The sequence below is a fragment of the Salvelinus sp. IW2-2015 genome, linkage group LG6.2, assembly GCF_002910315.2.
Source record: "Salvelinus sp. IW2-2015 linkage group LG6.2, ASM291031v2, whole genome shotgun sequence".
In the NCBI taxonomy this organism is placed as follows: domain Eukaryota; kingdom Metazoa; phylum Chordata; class Actinopteri; order Salmoniformes; family Salmonidae; genus Salvelinus; species Salvelinus sp. IW2-2015.
In genome coordinates, this window is record NC_036846.1 from 13,555,265 (window position 1) to 13,580,583 (window position 25,319).

Below are 25,319 nucleotides of genomic sequence, written 5' to 3' on the forward strand. Positions count from 1 at the left end.
TTTTTTGTCCTAAGTTTTCATAACTGTGACCTTAATTGCCTACCGTCTGTAAGCTGTTAGTGTCCGTTCCACAGGTGCATGTTCATTAATTGTTTATGGTTCATTGAACAAGCATGGCAAACAGTGTTTTAACCCTTTACAATGAATATCTGTGAAGTTATTTGAATTTTTATGAATTATCTTTGGAAGACAGGGTCCTGAAAAAGGAACGTTTCTGTTTTTGCTGAGTTTAGAATTTAACTTGATTACTTATGGATAGAACCAGGTCATAACTCTAGATATTCCTGTTTTGTGGCAGCGTTTGCTTTAAATAAATGTCACAGGCTAATGTCTGTGTCAATATTCTACCTCCTCACATTCCATCCGATATTGCTTATAATAAATGATGTAAAGGATTGAAACTAGGGAGAGGAGTACGTGAATTGCTTAATGATCTTTTATGCCTCAGATTTCATCAACTTTCATCATCTCTCGATTAGAACAGGCAGCAAAGCTTTGTTCTAAGACCATTGCGTTATGTTTCCTTATAGAGACTTGTCGCCTCAGCTACTGCCTAGTCAGGGAGTTAGCCATGACATAGTGTGTACAGACATAACCATTCCTTTACCCTTACTTCACTCTCCCACGTGACCATTGAATGTGTTCAGTTATGTAACTACAAACAATGGACCTAAATTGGAAATATGAGTCATGCATGCTGACTTAATACTTTGTGTTGGATAAGTTTTCTAAAAGTGATTTGAGAGAACACTGCTTATAAAATGACCGGAAGGCAGCGATACAGAGCTGAATAGAGTTACAACTTTATTCACTGGGTGGCAGCAGAGAGAGCTAACTAACCAAGGAATTGAATGGAATGGAAGTGATAATATTGACATTTCTCTCTCTCTCAGTAACTGCAAAAATAACAGAAGTCTCTACTCTGCCATGCGCCTGGATAAAGTCTTCAATGTCACAACCTTGCTAAACTCCAGCCTGGTCAGTATCCACATGCATTGTGCAGTGTGCACTCACTCACTGTAGGATACTTACTGTATTCTGCATACCTGCACATAGTAGCACATGGATATAATACGCTTTAGTTACTGTAATCACACTCACACCGAATCAGAACTTTTTTTCAAGTAATTGAGATATGTTTGATTTTACTTGCCAAAAACAATGTAACCAGTGGAATAATCCCAAAAGTGTCAACTATGCCTATACTTCACACCGGTCAAGCTAAATCAAGTGTTTAGCTAACACTCTGCATTTCCACATTTAGATTCATGAGCATTAGCTAACAAAATGAGTTATTGCCAAAACAAAAAGCAGGCCAGTGAACTGTAGCATTAGCCAGCCTCCTGGCAAGATTAGCTCGCCTCTTTTATTGAATAGTAAATAAGGATGGATAGAGCTGGCTAGCATACATTAGGCTAGGTTAGGGTTAGGGATGGATAGAGCTGGCTAGCATACATTAGGCTAGGTTAGGGTTAGGGATGGATAGAGCTGGCTAGCATAAGTTAGGCTAGGTTAGGGTTAGTGATGGATACAGCTGGCTAGCATAAGTTTAGCTAGGTTACACAAATTAGGAGTTTTTTTTATATAGACTAAATACAAAAAGGTTTATGTTATTGACATTTTATTTATTTTGTTCTACAGTTTATCTATTGTTTTTCAATGTGGCTCTTAGCTAGTGAGGATTTGTTGTGTTTTAGCTCGAACTGTTCTTCTATTATATGAGTGTGTAGAAGACATAACGGAAAGAAAACAGGCCGTCTTAATCTGTACTTTGTATCAATGAATGGGGTTACCTAGGAAGCAGGAAGACCCTCTTTGAATTAAGAGGGGCCTACCCTGTCCCTGGTCTATGGTACCGCTCCACCCCACACCACCACTAAGGAAATCAATAACAAACCCATCTGTTTACTTAACGATGAAAGTAAACAACTTTGTTTTGATCACCATTTTGTTCTAGGCTCTCTAAATAGTCTTGACCATAGAATTCTATTTCTATGTTCTGGACTCTCGCGGTACCAGACCTCAACACCGAGGTCGAGGCTACTAAAGTAGAGGCTACTAAAATAGTGTTGGAAAACAAACCATTTCCACAAATGCAAACACACATTTTTGCTCTTGTAACAACCATGTGCAATGAAGATTGGTGTAAACAAACAGATTTGCGCCTGTAACTTGAAGGGTACCTACATAAGGATATCATAACACATTCGTAACCCATCCATTACATATGAAATGTAACTAGACTCCCTCTCTGTTTCCAGTACAACGTGGTGGTGAGGATGTTTGAATGTGTAAAATTGACATAAGGGCTTCATAAACCCACATTTGTTACCAATATATACCACATTCATAGCTATTGCTTATCTTTATCGATGTAGCTGACAATTCTCCCTGTGTTTCCAGTACACCGAGGAAGTGGCGAATATGTTTGACAGTGTGAAGATTAACCTGAGAGGTATTGTCCTGCTGGAGTCTGAGGGGAAACAGAGCCTCATTGACTTCTCTGAGACTGGCGTCGCGGAGATCAACTATGCAGCGTATCTGGAGGAGGTAGAGTACTGGCATTGAGGGGACATCTCAATCTATAAATACTTTCCCCCCTGGTCGCCTATCGTTCATTTCTATAGTTTAAAGTGACTTCCTCTACTCTACTCCTCTCATTATCTCAATAGTTTAAAGTATCCTCTCCTTATCTCAATAGTTTAAAGTGTCCTCCTCTCCTTATCTCAATAGTTTAAAGTGTCCTCCTCTCCTTATCTCAATAGTTTAAAGTATCCTCTCCTTATCTCAATAGTTTAAAGTGTCCTCCTCTCCTTACTCAATAGTTTAAAGTGTCCTCCTCTCCTTATCTCAATAGTCCAAAGTGTCCTCCTCTCCTTATCTAAATAGTTCAGTGTCCTCCTCTCCTTATCTCAATAGTCTAAGGTGGCCTCCTCTCCTTGACTCCTCTTCTCTCTTTCGTCATAATAGCCTACTTTGGCTTCCTCTCCTTCATCTCAAGCCACTGTAGACTTTTCAGATATACCTTCAAAAGACACACTAGTATACTTGTATGACACATCACTGAAGATAGTTATAATTTCAAACACTAACCTGGTTCCAAGCAATATCCTGCATTAGTGACTTATCTTTGAATGGAAGATTAAGTTCCTGTATGCAAGACAAATGTATACAATACTAACCAGGGTAGGTATTACAGAACATCCTAACTTAACTGTCAAATCATATATTATCTAATTTTGGAGTGTACATTTAAGATGAAATACCACGATGGATTTAGGATTTGCTTCTGTTATGGCTAACCAGGATTTAGCTGGGGTCTTCCTGGGGTTTTCCTGATTTCTTTCCGGGGTCCTACCGGGGTCTTCCCGGAGTCTTCCTGGGGTCTTCCTGGGTTCTTCCTAGGGTCTTCCTTGGGTCTTCCTAGGGTCTTCCTTGGGTCTTCCTGAGGTCTTCCCGGAGTCTTCCTGGGGTCTTCCTTGGGTCTTCCTGAGGTCTTCCCGGNGGTCTTCCTTGGGTCTTCCTGAGGTCTTCCCGGAGTCTTCCTGGGGTCTTCCTGGGTTCTTCCTAGGGTCTTCCTTGGGTCTTCCTGAGGTCTTCATGAAGTCTTCCAAGGGTTTTCCTTGAGTATACACTACCGGTCAAAAGTTTTGGAACACCTACTCATTCAAGGGTTTTTCTTTATTTTTACTATTTTATTATTATTTTAGAATAATAGTGAAGACATCAAAACTATGAAATAACACATATGGAATCATATAGTAACCAGAAAAGTGTTAAACAAATCAAAATATATTTTATATTTGAGATTCTTCAAAAAGCCACCCTTTGCCTTGATAACAGATTTGCACACTCTTGGCATTCTCTCAACCCGCTTCAATAGGTAGTCACTTGGAATGCATTTCAATTAAACAGGTGTGCCTTGTTAAAAGTTAATTTGTGGAAATTATTTTCTTCTTAATGCGTTTGAGCCAATCAGTTGTGTTGTGACAAGGTAGGGGGGTATACAGAAGATAGCTGTCACGCCCTGACCGTAGAGAGCTTTTTATGTCTCTATTTTGGTTTGGTCAGGGTGTGATTTGGGTGGGCATGCTATGTTTTTTTTCCTATGTTTTGTATTTCTTTGTTTTGGCCGGGTATGGTTCTCAATCAGGAACTGATTGGGAACCATACTTAGGTAGCTTTTTCCCACATGGTTTTTGAGGGTAGTTAATTTCTGTTTAGTGTTTTCACCTTACAGGACTGTTTCGGTTATTCACTTGTTTATTTTTGTTATAGTGTTCAGTTTTAATAAAACAAGCATGAACACTTACCACGCTGCGCTTTGGTCCGATGATTCCTCTTCTTCAGACGACAAATACCGTTACAATAGCCCTATTTGGTAAAAGCCCAAGACCATATTATGGCAAGAACAGCTCAAATAAGCAAAGAGAAACGACAGTCCACCATTACTTTAAAATGAAAAGGTCAGTCAATATGATAAATGGCTCTCATGAGGACCGCCACAGGAATGGAAGACACAGTCGAATTGCTGCAAAAAAACACAACTAAAGCACACCAATAAGAAGAAGAGACTTGCTTGGGCCAAGAAACTTAAGCAATGGACATTAGACTGGTGGAAATTTGTCCTTTGGTCTTGAGTCCAAATTTTCGATTTTTGGTTCCAACCATGTCTTTCTGAGACGTGGTGTGGGTGAACGGATGATCTCTGCGGACCGGTTTTGACCGGTACTGTACATCTATACATCTATTAATAGGATTGGCTATACTTTCAGGATTACAAGATAGCTAAAAAAAAATATTCAGTGGCGGAAACAATTTAGCAGTGGCGATGCGCTGCTGCTAAATGAATATAGGGGAAACACTGATGGATCTCTTGAGGTTGATTAGTTTATAGCTACTCTTTCCAAAAGCACAGAGATATAGACTTCAGACTACAGTTAAAGTCGGAAGTTTACATACACCTTAGCCAAATACATTTAAACTCAGTTTTTCACAATTCCTGACATTTCATCCTCGTAACAATTCCCTGTCTTTGGTCAGTTAGGATCACCACTTTATTTCAAGAATGTGAAATGTCAAAATAATAGTAGAGAATTATTTATTTCAGGTTTTATTTCTTTCATCACATTCCCAGTGGGTCAGAAGTTTACATCCACTCAATTAGTATTTGGTAGCATTGCCTTTAAATTGTTTGACTTTGGCTCAAACGTTTTGGGTAGCCTTCCATAAGCTTCACACAATAAGTTGGGTGAAATTTGGCCCATTCCTCCTGACAGAGCTGGTGTAACTGAGTCAGGTTTGTAGGCCTCCTTGCTCGCATACGCTTTTTCAGTTCTGCCTCAAATTTTCTATAAGATTGAGGTCGGGACTTTGTGATGGCCACTCCAATACCTTGACTTTGTTGTCCTTAAGCCATTTTGTCACAACTTTGGAAGTATGCTTGGTGTCATTGTCCATTTGGAAGACCCAACTTCCTGACTGATGTCTTGAGATGTTACTTCAATATATCCACATAATTTTCCATCCTCATGATGCCATCTATTTTGTGAAGTGCACCAGTCCCTCCTGCAACAAAGCACCCCCACAACATGGTGCTGCCACCCCTGTGCTTTACGGTTGGGATGGTGTTCTTCGGCTTGCAAGCCTCTTTTTCCTCCAAACATAACGATGGTCATTATGGCCAAACAGTTCTATTTTTGTTTCATCAGACCAGAGGACATTTCTCCAAAAAGTACGGTCTTTGTCCCTATGTGCAGTTGCAAACCTTGGTCTGGCTTTTTTATGGCGGTTTTGGAGCAGTGGCTTCTTCCTTGCTGAGCGGCCTTTCAGGTTATGTCGATATAGGACTCATTTTACTGTGGATATAGATACTTTTGTACCTGTTTCCTCCAGCATCTTCACAAGGTCCTTTCCTGTTGTTCTGGGATTGATTTGCACTTTTCACACCAAAGTACGTTCATCTCTAGGAGACAGAACGCGTCTCCTTCCTGAGCAGTATGACGGTGCGTGGTCCCATGGTGTTTATACCTGCGTACTATTGTTTGTACAGATGAACGTGGTACCTTCAGGAGTTTGGAAATTGCTCCCAAGGATGAACCAGACTTGTGGAGGTCTACAGTTTTTTTTCTGAGGTCTTGGCTGATTTCTTTAGATTTTCCCATGATGTCAAGCAAAGAGGCACTGAGTTTGAAGGTAGTCCTTGAAATACATCCACAGGTACACCTCCAATTGACTCAAATTATGTCAATTAGCCTATCAGAAGCTTCTAAAGCCATGACATTTTCTGGAATTTCCCAAGCTGTTTAAAGGCACAGTCAACTTAGTGTGTGTAAACTTCTGACTCACTGGAATTGTAAAACAGTGAATTATAAGTGAAATAATCTGTCTGTAAACAATTGTTGGAAAAATGTATTGTGTCATGCACAAAGTAGATGTCCTAACCGACTTGCCAAAACTATAGTTTCTTAACAAGAAATTTGTGGAGTGGTTGAAAAACGAGTTTTAATGACTCCAACCTAAGTGTATGTAAACTTCCGACTTCAACTGTACGTCTTCTCTATCATAATCTGTTGAATGGGGGAGGACATTAAGTTTTCTAAGGAACATGATCGTCTTATGGCCTCTTACTGCAGGTTGTATAACTCTTTACTTAAAACCGACAACTATAATGTTTTATGACTTGTTATAAGCCTCTATGGGCCTTTAGAGTGTGATATTATAAGGCTTATTAAGGTTACTGTTGTTATGTCTCTATGTACACAGTTGCACAACTGTAATTATAAGATGAAAAGACCGAAGGGGGGCATACATGCTTATGACAAGTCTTATAATGCATTATAACACCATCATAATACATTATAATCCTATTTCTGTTCATTTGCAGGTCAACAAAGGGGTGACTCAGGTGGACTTACTGTCGTACGCCAATGAGCTTGAGGCACAGACAGACCTTATGGTGAGACAACATATGACCAACCGTCCAATAAAAACCTCATACTGAAAAAACAACACGGCTCCAACCAACCACACAATGTTTTCTCAGTGTACCAGTAGATTGAAGCTTTATTTACACCACGATCCAAGACAGGGAGCCAATGGAATGGGAGTTCAGATCTAAAACTATGTGAAAGCTCCTCGTGTCTTCATCAACTGCATAGCCTTGCCGTGGTTTGCTATCGACACACACACACACACACACACACACACACACACACAAACACACACTGAAGCCGTCTCTGAAATCACTTTTTAATGTTCTGCCTTGCCTTTAGTGGTTGGAAGCTCACACAAGCTCCCCATTCATGGCCCAAAATGTTGGGCCACCTCTGGGTCCTCCACCACTTGCCATGGGCTCGGAGGCATTGGAGCCAGTTTAAAGTGGTCTTCTGTGGGGTGATATGTGCCCCTGCCTGTGCCCCCCTAGTATTCATCTGGTGCCCATCTGTCCTGGTGCCCCATGTTCTGTTGGCATTGGGAACACACACACGGTGGACACTGAGAATGGTTCACCCATATATAGATAATATAAATGACTTGATTCTACATGTAATTCTATGGGTTCAATATGTAGTTTTTATGCTGCATTACATTCATTAATTAAGCCAGTCTCTTATACTAAGTGGTTTGCTGTGTGTAGGCCTGTGTACCATAGAGTTTTACACAGATTGATTGCACATTGCTCTAAATATTTGTAAATCTACATTCTGTACATGAATGTATGTCCAGGGACTCTGGACAATGGTGACCCTGGTAGTGACCCCACTCCCTGCGGGTGTCTCGGGGGCACTTTGGATATGAAATAAACACATTTATGTGACACACTTGTAGAAGGAACACCCACAAGTGTGTAACAGGACAAATATTAGCACCCCCCCAAATTAATAATGATTATTACGTCTTTGTATGTGTGTCTGAACCTCTGTCTATGTGTGTGTCCTTAGCCCAAAGGGCCCCTCCAGACCTCTCTGAAGGGCCACGCCAACAGTCTCCGTCAGATCCACAGTCAGCTGGTCATCCCTATGGAGCAGGCCATGGTAATCAACTATCTTCAATCATTATTTTTTAGGTTAACATCCATGTCTGGGCCCATCAGTGCTCAGCTTCACCCGACTAGCAGAAATGGCCATGGCCATGCTCTACCCTCTTAGAAGAAAAGGTGCTATATCTAGAACCTAAAAGGGCTCTTCAGCTGACCTCATAAGAGAACCCGTGTGTGTGTGTGTGCGTGTGTGCACAAATATGTACATACATGCTTGTGTGTGTGTGTGTGTGTGTGTGTGTGTGTGTGTGTGTGTGTGTGTGTGTGTGTGTGTGTGTGTGTGTGTGTGTGTGTGTGTGTGTGTGTGTGTGTGTGTGTGTGTGTGTGTGTGTGTGTGTGTGTGTGTGTGTGTGTGTGTGTGTGTGTGTGTGTGTGTGTGTGTGTGTGTGTGTTCTCTGAACTTTACATGCGGGAGGAATTTGACACGTCATTGTCAGACATCGATGCAACCTCAGTGTAGCTTTCATCTCTCACTCAAGCCTCTAGAATATAGAGCTAGACCAGGGCTCTCCAACCTTATTCCTGGAGAGATACCCTCATGATGGTTAACTCCATTGGTTGCATTGTGCCGGGCAAACCAAACCAAGTGCAGCATATCTGACATACAGTGCATTCGGAAAGTATTCAGACCCCTTGATTTTTTCCACATTTTGTTACGTTACAGCCTTATTCTAAAATGGATTTTTTTTTTTTATAAAAAAATCATCAATCTAAACACAATGCCACATAGAAATGTTTGCACAAACTTTAATATCAAATTTACATAACTATTCAGACCCTTTACTCAGTATGACGCTACAAGCTTGGCACACCTATATTTGGGGAGTTTCTCCCAGTCTCTGTAGATTCTCTCAAGCTCTGTCAAGTTGGATGGGGAGCGTCGCTGCACAGCTATTTTCAGGTCTTTCCCAGAGATGTTCAATCGGGTTCAAGTCCGGGTTCTGGCTGGGCCACACTAGGACATTCAGAGACTTGTCCTGAAAGCCAGTCCTGCGTTGTCTTGACTGTGTGCTTAGGGTCGTTGTCCTGTTGAAAGGTGAACCTTCACCCCCAGTCTGAGGTCCTGAGTGCTCTGGAGCAGGTTTTCATCAAGGATCTCTCTGTACTTTGCTCCGTTCATCTTTCCCTGGATCCTGACTAGTCTCCCAGTCCCTGCCACTGAAAAACATCCCCACAGCATGATGCTGCAACCACCATGCTTCACCGTAGGGATGGTGCCATGTTTCCTCCAGACGTGACGCTTGGCATTCAGGCCAAAGAGTTCAATCTTGGTTTCATCAGACGAGAGAATCTTGTTTCTCATGGTCTGAGAGTCCTTTAGGGGCCCTTTGGCAAACTCCAAGCGGGCGGTCATGTGCCTTTTACTGAGGAGTGGCTTCCGTCTGGCCACTACCATAAAGGCCTGATTGATGGAGTGCTGTAAAGATGGTTGTCCTTCTGGAAGGTTCTCCCATCTCCACAGCGGAACTCTAGAGCCCTGTCAGAGTGACCATTGGGTTCTTGGTCACCTCCCTGACCAAGGCCCTTCTCCCCCGATTGCTCAGCAGCCAGCTCGACGAAGAGTCTTGGTGGTTCCAAACTTTTTCCAATTAAGAATGATGGAGGCCACAGTGTTCTTGGAGACCTGCAATGCTGCAGACATTCTTTGGTACCCTTCCCAGATCTGTGCCTCGACACAATACTGTCTCGGCGCTCTACGGACTGCACTGTCAACTGTGGGACCTTATATAGACAGGTGTGTGCCTTATCAAATCATGTTCAGTCAATTGAATTTACCACAGGTGTACTCCAATTAAGTTGTAGAAACAACTCAAGGATGATCAATGGAAACAGGATGCACCTGAGCTCAATTTCGACTCTCATAGCAAAGGGTCTGAATACTTAAGTAAATAAGGTATTTCTGTTTTACATTTTTAATACATTTGCAAACCCTATTTTCACTTTGTCATTATATAGGGTATTGTTTGTAGATTTTTATTTAATACATTTTAGAACAAGGCTGTAACTTAACAAAATGTGGAAAAAGTCAAGGGGTCTCAATACTTTCCGAAGGCACTATATATGCATATGTATACATTCACCAGGGCAAATCAATCATATCTTTAGCTATACCTCGCACTTGTATTTGGCTCCTTAAAAGACATACTGTATACACTACCGATCAAAAGTTTTAGAACACCTACTCATTCAAGGGTTTTTCAAAACTATGAAATAACACATGGAATCATGTAGTAACCAAAAAAGTGTTCAACAAATCAAAATGTATTTTATATTTGAGTTTCTTGAAATAGCCACCCTTTGCCTTGATGACAGCTTTGCACACTCTTGGTATTCTCTCAACGAGCTTCATGAGGTAGTCACCTGGAATGCATTTCAATTAACAGGTGTGCCTTGTTAATTTGTGGAATTTATTTTCTTCTTAATGTGTTTGAGCCAATCAGTTGTGTTGTGACTAGGTAGGGGGAGTATACAGAAGATAGCCCTATTTGGTGACCAAGTCCATATTATGGCAAGAACAGCACAAATAAGCAAAGAGAAACGACAGTACATCATTACTTTAAGACATGAAGGTCAGTCAATATGGAACATTTCAAGTTCTTTGAAAGTTTCTTCAAGTGCAATCGCAAAAACCATCAAGTGCTATGGTGAAACTGGCTCTCGTGAGGACCGCCACAGGAATGGAAGACCCAGAGTTACCTCTGCTGCAGAGAATAAGTTCATTAGAATTCTCAGCCTCAAATCAATGCTTCACAGAGTTCAAGTAACAGAAGTAACAGATCTCAACATCAACTGTTCAGAGGAGACTGTGTGAAATCAGGCCTTCATGGTCGAGTTGCTGCAAAGGAACCACTACCAAAGGACACCAATAATAAGAAGAGACTTGCTTGGGCCAAGAAACACGAGCAATGAATATTAGACCGGTGGAAATTTGTCCTTTGGTCTGGAGTCCAAATTGGAGATTTTTGGTTCCAACCCCATTTCTTTGTGAGACGAAGAGTAGGTGAACGGATGATCTCCGCATGTGTATAGTGTGGGGAGGAGGAGTGTGTATAGAGGAGGAGGTGTGATAGTGTGGGGATGCTTACACTGTCTGTGATTTATTTAGAATTCAAGGCACATTTAACCAGCATGCCTAGCACAGCATTCTGCAACGATACGCCATCCCATCTGGTTTGGGCTTAGTGGGGTATCATTTGTTTTTCAAAAGGACAATGACCCAACACACCTCCAGGTTGTGTAAGGGCTATTTGACCAAGACGGAGAGTGATGGAGTGCTGCATCAGATGACCTGGCCTCCACAATCCCCCGACCTCAACCCAATTGAGATGGTTTGGGATGAGTCGGACCACAGAGTGAAGGAAAAGCAGCCAACAAGTGCTCAGCATATGTGGGAACTCCTTCAAGACTGTTGGAAAAGCATTCCTCATGAAGCTGGTTGAGAGAATGGCCAAGAGTGTGCAAATCTGTCATCAAGGCAAATGGTGGCTATTTGAAGAATCTCAAATATAAAATATATTTTGATTTAACGCTTTTTTGGTTTCTACATGATAGTAGTAAAAATAAAGAAAACCCCTTGAATGAGTAGGTGTTCTGAAACTTTTGACCAGTAGTGTAAAGTTGTGTCCAAAAGTTTTGAGAATGACACAAATATGAATTTTCACAAAGTTTGCTGCTTCAGTGTCTTTAGATATTTTTGTCAGATGTTACTATGGAATACTGAAGTATAATTACAAGCATTTCATAAGTGTCAAAGGCTTTTATTGACAATTACATGAAGTTGATGCAAAGAGTCAATATTTGCAGTGTTGACCCTTCTATTTCAAGACCTCTGCAATCCGCCCTGGCATGCTGTCAATTAACTTCTGGGCCACAACCTGACTGATGGCAGCCCATTCTTGCATAATCAATGCTTGGAGTTTGTCAGAATTTGTGGGTTTTTGTTTGTCCACCCGCCTCTTGAGGATTGACCCCAAGTTCTCAATGGGATTAAAGTCTGGGGAGTTTCCTGGCCATGGACCCAAAATATCGATGTTTTGTTCCCCGAGCCACTTTGTTATCACTTTTGCCTTATGGCAAGGTGCTCCATCATGCTGGAAAAGGCATTGTTCGTCACCAAACTGTTCCTGGATGGTTGGGAGATGTTGCTCTCCGAGGATGTGTTGGTACCATTCTTTATTCATGGCTGTGTTCTTAGGCAAAATTGTGAGTGAGCCCACTCCCTTGGCTGAGAAGCAACCCCACACATGAATGGTCTCAGGATACTTTACTGTTGGCATGACACAGGACTGATGGTAGTGCTCACCTTGTCTTCTCCGGACAAGCTTTTTCCCGGATGCCCCAAACATTCGGAAAGGGGATTCATCAGAGAAAATGACTTTACCCCAGTCCTCAGCAGTCCAATCCCTGTACCTTTTGCAGAATATTAGTCTGTCCCTGATGTTTTTCCTGGAGAGAAGTGGCTTCTTTGCTGCTCTTCTTGACACCAGGCCATCCTCCAAAAGTCTTCGCCTCACTGTGCGTACAGATACACTCACACTTGCCTGCTGCCATTCCTGAGCAAGCTCTGTACTGGTGGTGCCCCGATCCCGCAGCTGAATCAACTTTAAGAGACAGTCCTGGTGCTTGCTGGACTTTCTTGGGCGCCTTGAAGCTTTCTTCACAACAATTGAACTGCTCTCCTTGAAGTTCTTGATGATCCAATAAATGGTTGATTTAGGTGCAATCTTACTGGCAGCAATATCCTTGCGTGTGAAGCCCTTTTTGTGCAAAGCAATGATGACAGCACGTATTTCCTTGCAGGTAACCATGGTTGAATGAGGAAGAACAATGATTCCAAGCACCACCCTCCTTTTGAAGCTTCCAGTCTGTTATTCAAACTCAATCAGCCTTGTCCTCGTCAACACTCACACCTGTGTTAAAGAGAAAATCACTGACATGATGTCAGCTGGTCATTTTGTGGCAGGGCTGAAATGCAGTGGAAATGTTTTTGGGGGATTCAGTTCATTTGCATGGCAAAGAGGGACTTTGCAATTAATTGCAATTCATCTGATCACTCTTCATAACATTATGGAGTATATGCAAATTGCCATCATACAAACTGAGGCAGCAGACTTTGTGAAAATTAATATTTGTGTCATTCTCAAAACTTTTGGCCACGACTGTACATATATATACATGACATCACAGTAGCGCACATATGTTTCTCCCAAAATACCATAATATCCCCATAAATATTCAGTCATTCTTAGTACTACATTCATATCACGTAGAAATGCTGAGTTTTAGAGATCTGTCTTATCTTTTTCTTTCTATATTTCTCCTGTAACTCTTCTACTTCAATTAATGGCTGCCAAGAAATATGTTAGAGCGAGGGTAAGCATGTGTCTCCAAAATGTATCTTTGTCCGTCTGTACTGTCGAGGGCTCTGCTCCATTCTCCCATCATTTAAAGCTCATATTGACTTTTTATTTTCAAATAAATGAAAGCCTATGCCTTGCTAATATCGATATCAAACGATATCGATATCATATCAAATTACAGTATTGGTGCCCACAATAAGTTATACATGTTCCTTGTACCTCGAATCCAAGGGGCTTCCCTGGCATGCCCTGACCATTACCATGAACTTCCATTCTCTTTCAGGCCATGGTAGAGATTCATGAATGAGATTCAGACCCGAATGACATGATTGTAAAAACTGCAAGATTAGGTCCTTTACAGGCTATGTAAAAATAAATCAGTCTTTAGGATTTGTAGATTAGTCTGTGTGTAATTTGTTAATCCTGCTATTATACTTCAAATCTGGTGCATGTGCTGACTAATTACCATGTGCGTATACCAGCATGGATTTAATCCTTTATCATGTTTTCCACGTATTGGTTATCACTTGTCTACACTTGTTCAAATAGTATTGAAAAAATGTATTTGTGGCTTCTACATACAATATATGGAAAAAAGTATGTGGATACCCCTTCCAACAAGTCAGTTCGTAAAATGTCTGCCCTGCTAGAGCTGCTGTTATTGTGCTGTTATTGTGTTATTGTGAAGTGGAAACGTCTAGGAGCAACAATGGCTCAGCCGCGAAGTGGTAGGCCACACAAGCTCACAGAACAGGACCGCTGAGTGCTGAAGCGCGTACCGCGTAAAAATAGCCTGTCCTCGGTTGAAACACTCACTACCGAGTTTCAAACTGCCTCTGGAAGCAACATCAGCACAAGAACTGTTTGTCGGGAGCCTCATGAAATGGCTTTCCATGGCTGAGCAGCCACACAAGACTAAGATCACCATGCGCAATACCAAACGTCGGCTGGAGGGGTGTAAAGCTCGCCGCCATTGGACTCTGGAGCAGTGGAAACGCCTTCTCTGGAGTGATGAAACACTCTTCACCATCTGGCAGTCCGACGGACGAATCTGGGTTTGGCGGATGCCAGGATGAGGCTACCTGCCCGAATACATAGTGCCAACCAAACCTTCAAGTTTGGTGGAGGAGGAATAATGTTCTGGGGCTGTTTTTCATGGTTCGGGCTGGGCCCTTAGTTCCAGTGAAGGGAAATCTTAATGCTACAGCATACAATTACATTCTAGACGATTCTGTGCTTCCAACTTTGTGGCAACAGTTTGGGGAATGTCCATACAGAAATGGTTTGTCAAGATCGGTGTGGAAGAACTTGACTGGCCTGCTCAGAGTCCTGACCTCAACCACATCGAACACCTTTGGGATGAATTGGAACGCTGACTGCGAGCCAGACCTAATCGCCCAACAAGTCCCCGCAGCAATGTTCCAACATCTAGTGGAAAGCCTTCCCAGAAGAGTGGAGGAATTTATAGCAGCAACTCCATATGAATACCCATGATTTTGGAATGAGATGTTCGACGAGCAGGTGTCCACATACTTTTGGTCTAGTACTGTATTTTGCAACACATTCCTCATGACCAAAATCCACATGAAATAGCCATTGTTGTTGTTGTTGTTGTTGTAGTTTCATATGAAGCATTTTCCTCCCAGTGGGAACCATGCCGCTCTTCTTTCCCCATGTGTGATAAAACTAGAACCGTGTCTTCAAGCATCATGGTGATGCTTGTGCCTGTCTAGTCTCCCCTGTGTTTCAGTGTTGTGTGTTTTAGGAGTTATTACTGTCTCTAATCCCTGACCTTTTATCTCTGGGGTGTTAACTTGTGTTGTGCATTTCCCCTTAAAAGAGTACGCTGAATCAGAGCATCAGACTACTCGAAAGGACTGCCTCAGATCTGCCGGTAAGTGGGCCTCCTACAAACCATCTACCCTAACAGTTCACACTGTCTCAATCAACATCAAGCATTCGTAATGCATCCATAAACACTGAATAAAGACTACGTAACAGCTCCATAGACTGTTATGAAAGCATCTTGAGCATTCTCATGCTGTGTCCTGTCCAGAACAAAATCACTGATGTGCTGAAGACCATCGAAGCGGCCCAGTATCTCATCTCCCAGAATGCAACACATGTCGCCATCCAGGTGACTAAGATGGCTTCCCAGTCATTGTTTACATTTCAGTGCTAGGATAAAACACAGTAGGTAACATATTATCCCTTTCTCCATTAGGAAACAGAAAAGTACAAGCAAACCATTGTTGGTTACTTCAGGCAATACATAGAGTGGGTCAGGACCTCCGTAAGTATTTGTGTCCCAACAGTTTTTGAATGCCTATTACAGTTCTTATATTAGAATTATGACGTAGATGATAAACTAGTGTTAGCTCCCAAACTATGTTGACATACAGCTTATCAACTGCTCATTCTCTGAGAATGTTAAGACTTTGGGGTCTAAAAATAGAAAGAACACAAATGGAAACCAACTTTGGAATTTCGTCTGTGAGCTTTGAACCTTGTTTTTTTCCCTCTGGGCCTTGAACCTTGGTTTCCCTGTGACCCTTGAACCAAAATGTTCCCTGTGACCCTTGAACCTTGTTTCCCCCTGTGAGCCTTAAACCTAGTATCCCCTGTGACCCTTGAACCTTGTTTTCTCCTGTGACCCTTGAAACTTGTTTTCCCCTGTGAGCCTTGAACCTTGTTTTCCCCTGTGAGCCTTGAACCTTGTTTTCCCCTGTTGAGCCTTGAACCCTGTAGCATAAGGAGGAAATTAGATAAAGCAGTACTGAGTGCTAGTAAATTACTGTTGTACTGTTTGAAAAGACTGCTTTTCACAACTTTATTGAATTGTGCCAAAAGTAACAGCTCTGCTGACTTGTTTGCAATCAACTTAGTCATCAATCGTCCATGTGTAAAGCTATAACATCCATTCATTTTCCAGAAATTCCAACCGACAACTTTCGTAATTGTTCGCCAATGGTATAACTGTAACAGTTGCCCTTTGTCTGCATGGTTTACCCAGCTGACCATGGAGGTAGCAGCCTGCAAACCCTTCAGCAACATCGTGGACACAGTGGAGATCGTAGCCTGCAGCTTCTTGGTCGACTCGTTGGTAACTAAAAAAGCAATATAAGGGGTCCTTTGAAAACATGCCTGAAACGTCAGTTGGGTGGTTGGTATACAGACAGGCAGGCAGGTTGGTCTCTGGAGAAGGATCACGTTACTATACCGGAACACTATGTTCACACAACCATGTGCATTCTACCGGGATGGATTCACACAGCCCCCTCAGTGTTCACCTCCAAAACCCACTAGCTCCCAAGGCCCGGAAGACAGGGCGGGGTTCTTTCTGAGGGCCCCAGGTTTTAGCGGCCCCTAATGGCTTGATATACACTACCAGTCAAACATTTGAACACACCTACTCATTCAATAATGTTTCTTTATTTTTTGTAGAATAATAGTGAAGGCATCAAAACTATGAAATAACACATATGGAATCATGTAGTAACCAAAAAAGTGTTAAATTAAAATAGATTTTAGATTCTTCAAAGCCACTCTTTGCCTTGATGACAGCTTTGCGTACCCTTGGCCATTCTCTCAACCAGCTTCACTTGGAATACTTTCCAGGTGAACAGTCTTGAAGGAGTTCCCACATACGCTGAGCATTCGTTGGCTGCTTTTCCTTCACTCTGAGGTCCGACTCATCCCAAACCATCTCAATTGGGTTGAGGTCGGGTGATTGTGAAGACCAGGTCATCTGATGCAGCACCATCACTCTCCTTCTTGGTCATATAGCACTTACACAGCCTGGAGGTGTGTTTTGGGTCATTGTCCTGTTGAAGAATAAATTATAGTCCCACTAAGCGCAAACAAGATGGGATGGCGTATCGCTGCGGAATGCTGTGGTAGCCATGCTGGTTAAGTGTGCGTTGAATTCTAAATATATCACAGACAGTGTCACCAGCAAAGCACCATCACACCACCTCCTCCATGCTTCACGGTGGGAAGCACACATGGGGAGATCATCTGTTCACCTACTCTGCATCTCACAAAGACACGGCGGTTGGAACCAAAAATCGCACATTTGGACTCATCAGACCAAAGGACAGATTCCCACCGGTCTAATGTCCATTGCTCGTGTTTCTTGGCCCAAACAAGTCTCTTATTATTATTGGTGTCCTTTAGTAGTGATGTCTTTGCGCCTTAGTTGCAGCCGGTCTAAGGCACTGCATCTCAGTGCTAGAGGTGTCACTACAGACCCTGGTTCGATTCCAGGCTGTATCACAACCGGCCGTGATTGGAGTCCCATAAGGCAGCACACAATTTGCCCAGCATCGTCCAGGTTAGGGTTTGGCTGGGGTAGGCCGTCATTGTAAATAATAATTTGTTCTTAGCTGACTTGCCTAGTTAAAGGTTGAATTTTTTTTTTAAATTAAATTTAAAAAATCACGCAGTCTCCTCTGAACAGTTGATGGTGAGATGTGTCTGGTACTTGAACTCTGTGAAGCATTTATTTGGGCTGCAATCTGAGGTGCAGTTAACTCTAATGAACTTATCCTCTGCAGCAGAGGTAACTCTGGGTCTTCCTTTCCTGTGGCAGTCCTCATGAGAGCCAGTTTCATCATAGTGCTAGAAGGTTTTTGCGACTGCACTTGAAGAAACTTTCAAAGTCCTTGACATTTTCCGAATTGACTGACCGTCATGCCTTAAAGTAATGATGGACTGTTGTTTCTCTTTGTTTATTTGAGCTGTTCTTGCCATAATATGTGACTCACCACCTGGATTTAGTCTTATGTAGCAACATTTTTACTTTAGTTTTTTACATTGGATTTAATTAGAGACTCAGAGCTACAAAATGGTATTTCATACATAGCATTTTTGAGAAACAATAGGAACGTAATTCTACTTTCAAAGTTGATACACTTGTAAACTCACTTTTGAGAAAGGGGCCTTTGAATGTTTTGGTACCTACTAAAGAGCTCTCCTTTGCCTACACCCATTCAGCATTGTTTACACCCTCTTAAGCCAGCCCCACCCATCTCTTTAAGGATTCACATAAGGTCATGTGCTGAAGACTAAAAGTGGTAGTACACAATAAGGAAAAATTCCAGGTAAACAGAAAGTGTCCAGATAAAAATATTTATAAATATTAGATGACGCTTACCCAGATACAGTTGTCTAAATTAATGGGTCATGTGAAAGAAATGCTATAACCGTCAGACACATCCAGTGGTGGGAAAAGTACTAAATTGTCATACTTCAGTAAAAGTATAAATCATTTTAAATTCCTTATATTAAACCAGATGGCACAATTGTATAAAAATATAATTTGACGCATAGCCAGGGGCACAATGTACTTAAGTAAAAGTATAAACCATTTCAACTTCCTTATATTAAGCTAACCAGACTAAACAATTGTATTATTTTTTATTGATGTATAGCCAGGGGCACACTCCAACACTCAGACATCATTTACAAATCAGATCAGAGGCAGTATGGATGACCAGGGATGTTCTCTTGATAAGTGTTTGAATTGGACAATTTCATTGTCAAAATGTAACAAGTACTTTTGGGTGTCAAGGAAAATGTATGGAGTAAAAAGTACAGTATTTTCTTTACGAATGTAGTGAAATAAGTTGCCAAAAATATAAATAGTAAAGTAATGTACAGATACCACAAAAAACTACTGAAGTAGTACTTTAAAGTATTTTTAATGAAGTACTTTACATCACTGCCCAAATGCCTTCACACCAGTACATTAGCATGCTTTATATACCGTTACACTTGCACTTATCACACAGTATTCCATACATAAGTTAAGGCCATGCAACCTGAGTTGAAACCTGAGTGAGGTGCACATGTACAGTACATAAACAGATGCATGCTCCATATATTTAAGTGGTGGACACTTGATACGGTCACATGATATTGTTGTGGTATGTCACAAAATCATGTTACGACCACACATATCAATATTCATTTTATATAGCAATATTTTCCTAAGTCTTGCTAAGTGGATTGTCTATACAGAAGGTGTAAACTGTACAGTCAAATGGTTACTTGCATAGTAGCAATATCAGAAATAGTTAGTGTCTATAAATAAAATATACAGTATGTACAATAACGATATCAGTGATAGACGAGGTAGTTATATGCATACAATCAGGAGTAAAATGGCTGAGCAGCAGGATAAAAAAGAAAATAGCAGCAACGTATGGCGTGTGTGTTAGGAGAGAGTCATGTGAATAGAGGCACTGCAGATAGTGCTGATGACTGGACCATCCAAACCATGCATGAACAAGTGAGTCTATATATGGAGAGCCTGTTTCTGTCCTGCCCTTGACTTTGGTGCAGGACATGTGATGTCCATAGCCTCTTAGTCTCAAAACTCCCTGATCTTGTCAAAAAGATAGTTTGTCTAGCTGTGTCCAGTCCAGGTGGTGCTTTTACAGGCAGACCATCTATGGGAGGAAGGATGTCAGCGTTGCGCAGCAGCTGAAACCTGGTCTTGACAGTCTGAACGCTCCTTGGCGACAACACCAGGCTCCAGAGCATCGAAGCTGTAAAACAGGGAATAACAAAAAATCAGAAGACATTACAACCCTGCACAACATCAATTGACATCCCAAGTTTAGATAAGAATAACCTCATACAAAGAAAAAAWTTTTTTACCTGAAGTGCTGGTACTGCTTGATCTGTGGCAGCGGCCTGAAGTACGGAGTCAGGTGTTGTTGCCAGCCATAGCTTTCCACCAGCACCGTACCATCATCTAGTCCAATCAGCTGTGGGATGTTGACCCCTGCCACAGTGCTGTCCTTCACAACACCAGCAATCTCAGACAAAGTGTTCACTCTGGTCTTTCTGAATCGCTGCTTGATGAGGCCGAAGCACAAGACAGGGGTAAACTTGGTGTGGCCTGTGATCAGGAAGTGAAGGTCCAGATTGTGGTGGAGCTTGTGCATGGTCCACCAGGCACAATACCAGAGCACAAACTTGTTCTTGTTTTGGCCACTGCAGTTATCACAATTCAGGTCCACACGTGTTTTCCCAACTCCGTAGTTGGAGAAATGGTGTACTGAATAATGTTGAAAGACAAATTCCAGATACAAATTTTTTAGCATTATTATACAATAGATGCAAAATGGCATTCTGAGATATCATTACTACACACAGTTCATACAGGTAATGTTAGCTACCATAACAAGCCAGCCATCTAATGTCAGCTGGCTAGCTAACAGCAAGCTTTAACTAGCAATACAAACCGATTGTCATAGCTAGCTAAAGTTAAGCAATAAGTTCAATGTTAGCTAGCTAACATTAGGCTATAATTAGCAATGCGAAATGGCATTCTGAGAAAACATCACTAACGTTACACACACTTCATACACATAAGTTAATGTTAGCTACCAAGCCAGCCACCTAACCTCAGCTAACATTAGCTAGCTAACAGCAAGCTTTAGCTTGCAATGAAAACAACTTTCTGACAAAATTAGAAACGTATAATATCTGAATCTGTAGCAAGATTCTTACCTGTATACATGGATGAAAGCTTCATGGCAGACTGGAACCCCTTTCATAAGACATCATGTGTTGTTTCCGTTTAGTTTGCACAGCTTGTTTGACCCGTTGTGTTCCACTGATTTCAAAACGTGTTATGAAATGAGAGAGTCAGCATTGCATGGCACGATCGTCGTCCAGAAAGTAGTCCATCATAACCTTTTCCCACTGACCTTTGTCGATAGAGCCTGATAAATTCAGGGCAGCAATGTTATTGGGAGCAGTAGCAACATATTTGCAGTTCTCCATGGCTAACATAATATCTTTAGAACAAAAACTGCAGTAGAAGCGATTATTTACGCATTACGAGCAGCTCATTTTATAGACACAAGATGCAACACCGACCAAAACAAACTCATCTCTCAATGTCCAGCCCACTCATTATCTCAGCCAATCACGGCTAGCTGGAAGGTTGCTCCCTTTTTCTGTGGCAAAGCCAACTAGGCTCGTAATTTAACAATTGTATTTGTATTTACAGATGACATACAAGTTTGATATTAAGGCACATGAAAGTTCACATGTTCAAGAAGGCATTTCTGCACATATTTTTTTTAATTTTAAAAATATGTTCAAAAGGCTCTCCTGTGAATTCATGACTTGCGATATACGCCTCGGGTCACAATGGACTTGGTCTTTTACTAAATAGGATTATCTTCTGTATACCACCCCTACCTAGTCACAACATAACTGATTGGTACAAACGCATTAAGAAGGAAAGAAATTCCACAAATAAAATTTTAACAAGGCACACCTGTTAATTGAAATGCATTCCAGGTAATTACCTCATGAAGCTGGTTGAGAGAATGCCAAGAGTGTGCAAAGCTGTCATTAAGGCAAAAGATGGCTACAGTACTTTGACTACTCACCCCCCTCCAATCACACACACCTACGCACCTCACCCTCTCAAATCACACCTACACACATCACCCCCTCCAATCACACACACCTACACACCATTACCCCCAACCTCGCCTGATTTAGAACGTACAGGCCCCGAATTCCAGCACATGATCAGTGAGAGCTAGTTAGACCTGGCAGCGCGCAGTGGGGCACCCTACAGAGTGCTGCAGAGATGGGGAGCGAGAGACAGAGAAAGAGAGAAGAAGGAAATAAAACCAGCCTTACATAATCCCGACATCTGTCCTGTCGGCATGGGGCCTTGTTACTAACACACTCCCAATGGCAGGAAGCATCTCTGCCTCCACTAGTGAAGTGGAACAAATAGCCACTTAGGAACTCCATAGGTTCCAGCACCAGCTAATTGACTTGGACTAGGAACAGGATGTTTCTGGACACTCAGCACCGACCAAAGCGCTTGTTAAAGCTCAATGGGTAATTTTACTAGTTTCAAGGAAACAAAGGTACAGGAACACAGGAAAGAGTTAGTGCTTCTCGTCATTCCACAATAGCTACACACCACAATAGTTTACACACTGAGTCTATAGAGTAGAGAAGAGTCAACAGCACAGTGTATCTGGTAAGGATGGAGGAATGGAGCTGGTTACCTAACATGGAAACAGAGCAAAGCTGTGACGCTTTGACTATCAGTGGGATTGGAAGGGAGCCAAATGTATCATGACAGTGTTCATTCTCTAAAACAGACTATGAGGCTGTTACGCGCTGTTATGTCATAGCTATGATGACTTTATGACTCAGTGGTTTTCTCATTTAGAGCTGGCTAAACTGCCCCCTCTACACAAACATGCACAGTCACACACAGATACACACTCTGCAGACATTGATGTCCAAAATGATGGAAAGTCCTTAATGAATCTACAGGGCTGAGAAGTGTAGGCAGTGTATGGTGATGTACTTCATACCTAAGGCTCCAGTGTTGAAAAGTTACCCAGTAATGAAATATACAATTATTCATATGTTTAACATTTTGTTCTACCTAACCATTGCTATACTTTATTTCATAAACCAGTATACCATATGTCTTGATAATTTACTCAACGTTTTGGTGGTGGTAAATCTAAAGAGAACATGAAGCGAACACAGGGCTGCTTTATGCCTGGATATCGGATCCACTGACACGGCATTATCTCTGTTTTCTCTGTTTCTCAGAACACATTCTGGTTTGGCCTAGGCTGCTGTGCCCTGTTCCTCCTTCCTAGCATCATCCTGTCAGTAAAACTGGCAAAGTTTTACCGTAGAATGGACACAGAGGATGTTTACGATGAGTGAGTATCTCTACTCCACTTTTAATATTATGCTATCACAAACAGTTTGTCATATCTGGAAAGAACCATTGGATCATCCTTAATTCAACTATAGCTGAGGTTTGGAAGTTCCCTGTTGTTAATTTGTAGTGCAACCCAGTGATTAGTTTGATGTATGGGGATCCTTATTACAGCCTTCTTCCCTGCCAATGGCCCACCACACCTAGCACTTTCCCCCTGCCTATTTGGTTAAAGAGGCCATACAGTTGATTTGAGGACTTTGCGCCCCACCTCGAAAATAATCTAGGGCAAACACTGACTTTTTAGACCCTTATTATACGCATTAAAGAGACTGAAATGGGGAGGAGTCAGGATTACAAAGTGGTAATTAACACAATTTGATTCAGTCCCACAACCGACAAGTTAAATACGAGGTTATAGGATTTCTTCTGTGCTGTGGTGCTAGCTACTCCTTTCTTTCTTGTTTACTATCTTTTTCCCCCTCTTATGTCTATAGCTTTACAGTAGTAGTACATAATAGTAACTTAGTAGTACATAGTAGTAACTTAGTAGTACATAGTAGTAGAGGTCGACCGAATAATCGGAATGGCCGATTAATTAGGACCGATTTCAAGTTTTCATAACAATCGGAAATCGATATTTTTGTACACCGATTTTGCCGATTTTTTTCCTTCTTTTTTTTCCATCTTTATTTAACTAGGCAAGTCAGTTAAGAACACATTCTTATTTTCAATGACGGCCTAGGAACGGTGGTTAACTGCCTTGTTCAGGGGCAGAACGACATATTTTTACCTTGTCAGCTCAGGGATTCAATCTTGCAACCTTACGGTTAACTAGTCCAACGCTCTAACCACCTGCCTCACGAGGAGCCCGCCTGTTACGCGAATGCAGTAAGAAGCCAAGGTAAGTTGCTAGCTAGCATTAAACTTATCTTATAAAAAAAAATCTATCAAGCATAATCACTAGTTATAACTACACATGGTTGATGATATTACTAGTTTATCTAGCGTGTCCTGCGTTGCATATAATCGATGCGGTGCGCATTCACAAAAAAGGACTGTCGTTGCTCCAACGTGTACCAAACCATAAACATCAATTCCTTTCTTAAAATCAATACACAGAAGTATATATTTTTAAACCTGCATATTTAGCTAAAATAAATCCAGGTTAGCAGGCAATATTAAACAGGTGAAATTATGTCACTTCTCTTGCGTTCATTGCACGCAGAATCAGGGTATATGCAACAGTTTGGGCCGCCTGGCTCATTGCGAACTAATTTGCCAGAATTTTACGTAATTATGACATAACATTGAAGGTTGTGCAATGTAACAGGAATATTTAGACTTATGGATGCCACCCGTTAGATAAAATAGGGAACGGTTCCGTATTTCACTGAAAGAATAAATGTTTTGTTTTCAAGATGATAGTTTCCGGATTCGACCATATTAATGACCTAAGGCTCGTATTTCTGTGTGTTATTATGTTATAATTAAGTCTATGATTTGATAGAGCAGTCTGACTGAGCGATGGTAGGCACCCTCGTAAGCATTCATTCAAACAGCACTTTCGTGTGTTTTGCCAGCAGCTCTTCGCAATGCTTCAAGCATTGCGCTGTTTATGACTTTAAGCCTATCAACTCCCGAGATTAGGCTGGTGTAACCGATGTGAAATGACTAGCTAGTTAGCGGGGTGCGCGCTAATAGCGTTTCAAACGTCACTTGCTCTGAGACTTGGAGTAGTTGTTCCCCTTGCTCTGCATGGGTAACGCTGCTTCGAGGGTGGCTGTTGTCGATGTGTTCCTGGTTCTCGAGCCCAGGTAGCGGCGAGGAGAGGGATGGAAGCTATACTGTTACACTCACAATACTAAAGTGCCTATAAGAACATCCAATAGTCAAAGGTATATGAAATACAAATCGTATAGAGAGAAATAGTCCTATAATTCCTATAATAACTACAACCTAAAACTTCTTACCTGGGAATATTGAAGACTCATATTAAAAGGAACCACCAGCTTTCATATGTTCTCATGTTCTGAGCAAGGAACTTAAACGTTAGCTTTCTTACATGGCACATATTGCACTTTTACTTTCTTCTCCAACACTTTGTTTTTGCATTATTTAAACCAAATTGAACATGTTTCATTATTTATTTGAGGCTAAATTGATTTTATTGATGTATTATATTAAG

The 25,319-nt window shown here is 41.5% G+C and overlaps 1 protein-coding gene across 1 annotated transcript in view; it reads left to right on the forward strand.

Annotated features, from left to right (window-relative positions):
- Positions 1-25,319, forward strand: part of LOC111965845 (prominin-1-A-like) — a 117,691-nt gene that overhangs the window by 86,672 nt on the left and 5,700 nt on the right. The window contains 10 exon segments of the mRNA XM_023990204.1: positions 894-978; positions 2,404-2,550; positions 6,887-6,958; positions 7,944-8,036; positions 13,397-13,414; positions 15,242-15,295; positions 15,458-15,538; positions 15,626-15,694; positions 16,415-16,504; positions 23,017-23,132. Coding sequence (XP_023845972.1) covers positions 894-978; positions 2,404-2,550; positions 6,887-6,958; positions 7,944-8,036; positions 13,397-13,414; positions 15,242-15,295; positions 15,458-15,538; positions 15,626-15,694; positions 16,415-16,504; positions 23,017-23,132 — 825 coding nt within the window.